At 25.0% G+C, this 8644-nt stretch overlaps 1 protein-coding gene across 1 annotated transcript; it reads right to left on the bottom strand.

Moving 5' to 3' along the window:
- Positions 1-5130: 5130 nt before the first annotated feature.
- LOC145828938 (14-3-3 protein 2-like) lies at positions 5131-5808 on the bottom strand. The gene has a single exon (XM_082936683.1). The coding sequence runs from the start codon at positions 5806-5808 to the stop codon at positions 5131-5133; it is 678 nt and encodes a 225-aa protein (XP_082792809.1).
- Positions 5809-8644: the final 2836 nt, after the last annotated feature.

Here is an 8644-nt window from a genome sequence, read left to right as displayed (position 1 = left end):
TCAATTATATGAATTTTTTTCAACATAAGTCAGTATGATCCTTCTTATGCAATGTGCAGTCATTGAAATAAATTCAGCAAAATAAGTAATGCTGCTAAGTCGTACATCACTTCTACTTTACTAATGCACTTGAATGGTAGTTATCAAAGAGAAATATAGAGACTAGAAAATCATCATTATCATCATACAAGAAAGCCATCAGCGAAAGTTCGTCCCCTGCTCAATAAAAAAGAAGCTAGCAGCAATGAACCAAGCTAGTAGTGAGAGTTAAGGCTATGTAAAACAATGGAAAATAAGCGATACAAAATCAAAAACTCATAAAAATATTATGAACATGGTTGCTATTGACAACCAACCGTTTGCAGTCACTCGCAATCAAGGTTTAATAGACCTATTTGCTGCTTAAGAGCCAAGTTATTTGATACCGAGTACTAAGTACTTCACTGATACAATGCTTCCTCAGACGAGTTACCAGCAACTTTGTTTTGTAATTTACAGGTGACATTTGGTAAATTCGTAGACAAAGACATCATATCGTTTTCAAACAGTGCATTGGATGCTTTGTTACAAACCCCAATTTTTGCACTAAAATGAGGTAGAAAGTTCTCATACTAGCTTTTATATATGTGAAAACAAAAAGAAGATGCTTGAGATTAGGATATTGGTATTGACCAATTTAATTATTCTTCTACAGCATCCGAGAAATTCAAAAAATATTCCAGGTTACTTTAGGTCTATTAAAAGTCTTGCTACTTGTGCAAGATGTGAAAACTAGGTGGTACTCTACCTACCTAATACTTAAAAGATTGATAAATTAAAAACAAGTGTCCAGAACTACGTGGCTAACAACAAATTTAAACCCGGAAATATACCCTAGCTGATGAATGGAAACTTGTTAGCTAAATTAATGAATCGCTCGAACTTTTTTTACATAATAACGCAGAAGTGTAGTAAAAACAACGTATTGCTGTCAAGTGTAACCCCGCATGCAGCAGTACAAAAAAAAATTAATCATGAAGGTAATAAACTAACATTTCAAATTAGTTATAAAATTTTAGGAACACTTGCAGAAAATAAATAAGAGAATTTAGTAAGAAGGTTTTATATTACTACTAACAGCACAAGAACAAACCTTAATGATAAAGACTTGTTTTTACTCACAACAGTTGTTGATCCACGGTATTTTGTTGACTTGAATTTTCTGCTGCTAATCTCTCAGAGAAGGTTGTAAGGCTACTGAAATCAAAAGTAAAAAACAACTATTTTCGTGAGACTGGTCAAAGTGTACAAGTTCCTGGAGTACCGCCTAGTAAGCCTAAAGCTTAAAGCTCAACTACCAAAAATTGGTGTTCTCTAAAAAAATTGTGGTTCACTTCTTCATTTAAATCGGAAGCAAGTGCAAACAACCACGAAAGTTAGCAACAAGATTCAGTTGATCAAGAGATTAAAATAGAAACAATCTTTTTTTTGCTGAAAACAGTTTATCTGCTAAAAAAGTCAAAAAACTTGAAGTTATGTCTTGGTTTAACTCTAAATAAAAAAAAAAAATTGTTAAGCTTGCAAAAAGGTATTTTTTCCGCACAACCATCTTCTGTTTTTCCTTGAAGTTGTTATTAGAAGCTGGTAACTTGTACAAATAGCAGCAAAATCGATTGATTCCAAAATCTGGCAATTTTTTTTAATATCTTCATATGAAATAAAAATAGATACTTTTGTAGCTTAATGGCGTTGAACTGTGTAAATGTTAATTTCTAAATTACATACTTTTACATATTTAATCAGTTCCTAAAAAAGATTTTATTCTTGTTGTATTACAAACTTTTATAAATAAAAGTATAATTTCAAGCGTACTATAAAAACATAATTTTTAAAGCATTGTAACATTTAATTTATTTTAAATTTTCGTCATACAAGGTACAAAATTCAAGTTTAATCGTATAAATCACTAGAAATTTAACATTTAAATAGAGATTTCGTGTAAGTAGATTTTTTTCATATTTTATCAAATGTTCATTTTCCTAGTATTCAAGTAATACATTTGTACTACAAAATATTTGTGTTAAACAATTTTTACTAACTTATGGTACAGTAATAAATTAGTGTTTTATGATTGTTCTTTATTGAAACTACACAAAATTTAAAATATATAGGCTCCGGATGCTTTTAGATCCTAATTAAAAAATAGTATCCGGATTCGGTTACGCCCGGATCTTAAATAGTGGATCAAATAAATCGGTAGTTAAATCTATTGAATTGAAAGTTTCAATTTTTGCTTTATATTCTTAAATATTCTTACTTAAAATTAACACTTTAGTAAATTTTGGATTTTGTTTATATTCTAAGTATTTTTGTATTTGTGTTGTATGATTTTATACCACTCTTTTGTTTAGGTTTATAAAAGATGCTCCCACTCAATAGTTCTTTTTTATATACAAAGAACTTTCAGTTATTAGATATTACTCGATAAGTTATTATTTAGTTATGAGTTTATTTATTATTAAATCACTCAAGTATACTAACAGCTACTAGTTATGAATATTTTTTAATGAAATTTTAAACATAGATAAAAATTTTTTAAAATAGTTGAAAAAAAATTGTAAAATATTTTTTTTCCACAGATAATTTTAAAGAATTCATATCATAATGGCTCATTTAGTTTTGTCAGACGACGGAACAATTACACTTCATATTGAAAGTGATTCTGAATCTAGTAGGTCTGATTCTGAAGGTGAATCAAACGATGAAGGACTTACTCCTGGTCGCATCAATAAGTTCACCACTTTCCACGCCGATCAGAAAACAGTGGATGAAGGGTGTGCGATTTGCATCAGTGGCGTTGAAATGAACAAGCTGATGATCAGATTGGACTGCAATCACGTTTATTGCAGTGAATGCATTAGCAAGTGGTTTGAAAAGAAAGTGACCTGTCCCGAGTGTAGGAAAGTGTACAAAAATTAAATGCATGTTTAGCCATATTTAATTATAAACTTTAGTTATGATTTAGTATTTTGTATAAAAGTGTTCGCATTTTTAAATAAATTTCTATGACAGTACAGTGCTCATCATTAAATATATACTTAAAAATAATAATTAATTAATTCATGTCACTAACTAAACTTTATACTGTAATAATTTGCAAATTTTTTTTTGTAATAAAAAAATAAATAAAAACTATAACATCATAAAATTAGCTTTTTTTAAAGTTTTTAAAGGTTTGATTTTCGAAAACATCAAGTAAACTTCAAAATTTCATTACAATTTTAACTACTGGCAATAAGTACACATTTATTCTACACTACATGATTAAGTAAATGTGAAAAATTGATCCAATAAAACATTTTTTACATTTTTAAGCTGTTACATTTTTAGTGTATCTTGTAAAGAATAAAGTGTTTTACATAAAACAATACACTACCTATGTAGTTTTTTGGTGTGAAATTTTAGTCTCACAGTTAGTAAAATAATTTTACTCGTTTCAACCTGAAGGTTTAAATAAATTTTTGTTATTGTATTTTTTTTAATGAATTTTTGATTTGAAATTATTGATTGTATTTTAGGGCTTTTACAACGTTGAATTCTAAGTTAAGATTGTTGAAACAGATTAAAAAAAAAAATATTATACAGTAAAAATAAATCTCATAAAAAAAATTTGAACAATAACCTTAAGTTTAAAGGTGTTTTATGTTTTAAAATATTATATAATTTTAATAATTCAAATGCTAATAATTCTGATGATTATTATATCTAATACAAAATGCACTATATTTTTATATTAGTTCTTTTATTTTTTAAAATATAAATTTACTAAGCTATTCAGATCAATTATTGTTTTTACTTAGATAGTTTACTTACTTTAAATAAAAACCTGTGTTAATTTTTAACTGATTGGCATTCTTTTAGACAAAATTTTTGAATGTTTAAGTGCTGAACTTTTTGAAATTTTCTAAAAGATTAAATATACAATATTGGAAACAAGCAAATAAACTAAAATTACTCTCAAAAGTTCAGCTGTAAAAAATTATAAACATTATTAAAATAACAGTCGTTACAATATTATTGGACGTTTAAGACGGACAGTTCTAATGTATTTTTACAGCCAATTTTAAGAAAATTATAAAGTTATTTTACTTTTAAAAAATTACAGTTTGTAGTGTAAAAAATTTTCATTTAAATGTTAATAACTGAAATAAACGAATTTAACAACAGTTTAAAAATCAACGTTACATTTTTGTATTAAGTCTTTTTTTTAAATATTTATATATAAGTATTTTTTATAAGTGATAGACTTCAAAGACTTTTTTAAACACTGTAAAAATAAAATTGATGCTAAAATAACAAATATGAAATACAAAATTCATGCTTGTTTTTGTTTTATAACTTTTAAGTTTCTAAAGTTTGTGGTTTAAACTACCAGAGTTTATTATCATATATATATGTATATATATAACAAGGTTGTTATTCAAACTTGAACACCTTCTACTGAGCCCATTTGAAGGACTTTTAAATAGTTTATTGAAAAATGCGGTTTAAAAATAAGTACATATGTTTCATAAGACTTAACGCCTTAATCATCAGCCAGTTTGATTCAAAATAAAAAAACATTTTACTAAACATAGATGCAAAAGTTAATAAAAAACAAAAACAGTATGACATAATATTGTACATTACAAAAATTCATTACAAAAATCGATCTACCATCTGGCTAACCAAACAACTAAAAAACAACGGTTAAGTGACTTTAAAATACTGCAAAGTAAACTTGAATTAAACGTTTAATTCTAAGTTATTAAAGAACTCTTAATTTTACGAAATGATCAAACTATAACATTCAATAAGTATCACCAAATTCTACTTCTAATTAATTGAAGTTAATTCTTTTATATAATAAATTTATTGCTAATATGAAGCTGGATTACCAAAAACAAAGTTTACAAACCTACTTAGAGAAAAACAATTTACAAAACATAATAATAGTCCAGCTTTACAACTCAGTTTATTACAAATAACGTTCAGAATACAACTCAGATTTGTCAATACTTAAACACAAAATATAAAAAGCTCAAAATTAACATAATAGTAAAAAGACATCCTGTATGAAATAAAGAAAGTTAGCATTTAACAAAAATAAACTTAAACTTTGTTGTAGATTTCCCTCTTTAAACTGTCTAGCAATCCTTTAACATGATATTTTAATTCTTCAGGTACTTCAGGTAGGTCAGAAATACCTTTCTCGTAGGCATCAGTAGCAATAGCAAGAGCTTTATCAGCAGAACCAAGTAAAATATATTGAAGTTTAGAAAAATATATTGCAGTCATAATCACAACTGGATGTACAGGATTGAGATTTTCTTTAGCAATTTTATTTTCTTTCTCATAAAGCTCCAATGCCTTACGTGTTTCTAATTCTTTAACATCTTCTGATGCAAGAATAGCTTTATCGTGATGTTGAATTGCTTCTAAACATTTATAATCAGCAACAGATTCGATATTTGTATCTCTTTTGATCCAATGGCTATCTAACAACTGAATAACTTCATCACATAATCTGTTTGTCTCTGATTTTGCTTTTTGTTTTATTTCTCTCTGTAGTTTTTCATCTAAACTCGAGTCATCACAGGACACAAAGGAATCCATATATGGTTTTTTGAGCTGTTGGTAACTGTCAAAAATCATGTCTCTTTCACTATATTTAAGAGGTGTATCTATTTTTAAAACTCTCTTCATGTAGCTAATTGCATCCTTATAAAGACGATTTTCATGACACGTTTTCGCAAGAGATATTAATCTACTTCTATCAACGTGAAACATTTTGAAAACTTTATAAAAAATGTAGTTATTTGGTAAAAAATCAATAACTTTAAATACAGATTATATTAGTTATAATTCAAAAGAACAAAAAAAGGTAAATAAATTATTTTTTTAATAAAGAACACCAGTATTTTGTTATTAAATTTACTAATTATAAACATCTGTAAACCTTTGTAAGGTTGTATTCTTACTTATTACATAAAACATAGTAACACAGAATTTTTTTTAATATACTTCACTATATTTAATTAGGAGCAATCAGGTTGAAAACTATAAAGAAAGTAGAGCTTTAATTAAAAGTTATAATTCATAGAACAAAGTATAAAATTGAAAAAACAACATGCAACAAAAAGTTGTGAAAGCACTATATGGTCTAGAAAATGGCGATTTTATTTTTTAGCTATATAACGATTAAGTATATAACGATATTAAAATATTTAAATTTTACTTAATTGATTATGTTAAACAACTAAGTCGTACTTATATGCTAATATAAAATATTAAAAAAAAATTTATAAACAGTACAAAAGCACAATACTTTTATATGTAGTTTATAAATAAAAATAACAAATAAAATTTATTGAAGTTAGCAAAACATAATACTAGTAGTTTTATTTTTTTTTTTTGAATACAGTATATAAGTTTACTGAATTAATTTCACCAAAAAACTGATTTAAAACGCTAAGTTACTTATGACAAATAACGTGCTAAATAAATAGTGTAGATTAAACTACTTGTTTCATTTAGTTTTAACCTAAAGTTTATATATGCTTTGAACTTTAATAAAGTAGAAAACTAAACGAAAAATAATTACTTAGTTTACAAGCTAATTATTTTCTAATGTTTAAATGTAATAGCTTAATAGAAAAAAAAAGTATATTTAATTTAACGTTTTTTAGTTATATCACAAAATATGTTATTGCAACATATAAAGTATGGACAAGTAATTGTAATTTTAAGATGCTTAATGGAATTTCTTGAATTTCAAACATGTAAGATGTATTTATGAATTTGAATAAATACTTATATAGGCGATTTACTTCTGAAGGTCTACACTTTAAATATATTCGTTAGAAAATTCTAATTTGTTTTAAAGCATGGGTTTTTAGTTTTTTAGCAATTATCTGTTTTTATAAATTAGTGTAAAGTAATAAGTTTTATTTTCAATTTTGATGTCTGTTATTAGCTTTGAATCATAATCACTAGTATATGTGCAGTTTAAAGTATTAGAATTTAGAAAAGTAAAACAAGGTTAGTTTGTAAGCATCTCTTTTTATAATGTATAAACTATATTTATATTTTTATTATAAAACGAAAATACTAAAATGTGATTAATTTTAAGTTTTCTGTAACTTCAAATAAATATCTTTAATTTTTAGGCAATCAATTCAAGTAGTTTAAAGTACAACGCTACAAATAAATCAATGATAAAACAATTTAGTAGACAGCTAATAAAATTTGTGCAACTAATACTTACAATTAGTACTTACTTTATACTTACAATTTAATCTAAACTAAGTAAAAAAAAATTTGTATAGAACTATTTTTGTAACTTTTTCTGAACTAAGAACTGTAAACAAATACTTTTTATTTAGTGTAAGTATAAAATGACTTAATTGCACTAACAATTCTTAAAAGTTAAATCAACTAAAATCACGTGTTTTATGTATTTATGAATTTTTTTAATCTGATTTTAATAAGTCTTTCGAAAAACAGAAAATAATAACTTTTTTTTTAGTTAATACCGAATTAAAGAAATTTTGGGAATCTCAGATTGCTTTGAAGTCCATTCACAAAACTTAGGCAAATTATTTTTATTAAGTTAGTTATTATTTCCTTAATTTTGAGCTAGTTTTTGATACAATAAGAATATTTATTTTTTTATAACTATCTTTGACTATTTTTCAATATTTTTCAAAAATGAATATTGTTTAAACTAGCTTAATATTAAACAGATTACTGTTTAAAGACTTAAATTAGTTTTGGTATTCCAAACGCTTACTATTCTGCTAATGTCCAATTATTTTTTTTTTATATAATTGTGTTTCAGTCGAGATAAAATATATAATTTTGTTTTTTAACATGTATGACGTTAGCAATAAAAAGCAAAATGAAAACATAGATATCAAAAGTAATTGAAAGTGTAAAAACTGCTGAGTGTCTTAATAAAAACAATAAAACAGGATATTGTTTTAACATTAGCGGCTAACTTAATTACGACTTTGTGTGAAAAAATTCTTCTAAAGCAGTTTAGTGTGCACGAACTTTATCAGCTTGAAGATCACTGTCTTAAGAATTATTTGTTTTTGTAACATTGTGTCCGAAACTACTTAAAATTAGTTGCCTAAAGAGTTAAAATGATTACTTTTAAAATGGAGTAAATTTAAAAAGATGCACATTATAATATTTTTTGTCTTGTAATAAATAATCAAATTTAGTTCATATTTAAAAAGAATTGAGATGCTTCAAAGCTAAGCTTAACTACAAAATAGAAAAAATACACATGTTGTTTTAAATTAAAACAAGCTACAAATGTCAAAGTTAAATATATGACTTACTACTTTTTACTAAAAAGTTATAAAAAAATATAACTTTATAAAACAAGAAGTTCTTATTTAAAAAAAACTCGTATGTTAAATTAACGTCAAAGTATACTTTAATTCAGTTAAAATTATTATAACTTATTCAGTTTTTAAACGCATGATTAAATTATTTTATAACATAATTTATAAGTTAATTTATTACGTGTTTTATTACTTTTAATAAATTTTTTAACAAAATGTTGTTTTTAAGTAGCTTAAATAATACAGATCCAAGTTTTATTGTTTTTTTATAT

The sequence above is a fragment of the Thalia democratica genome, chromosome 2 (genome assembly GCF_965202585.1).
Source record: "Thalia democratica chromosome 2, ktThaDemo2.hap1.1, whole genome shotgun sequence".
Taxonomy (NCBI): domain Eukaryota; kingdom Metazoa; phylum Chordata; class Thaliacea; order Salpida; family Salpidae; genus Thalia; species Thalia democratica.
Note: the sequence above shows the minus strand (reverse complement) of the source record. Positions and strands in the feature narration are given on the sequence as shown.

Bases quoted from the DNA above. Each gene is read 5' to 3' on its own strand.
- LOC145828938 (XM_082936683.1), bottom strand. From the start codon at position 5,808: ATGTTTCACGTTGATAGAAGTAGATTAATATCTCTTGCGAAAACGTGT.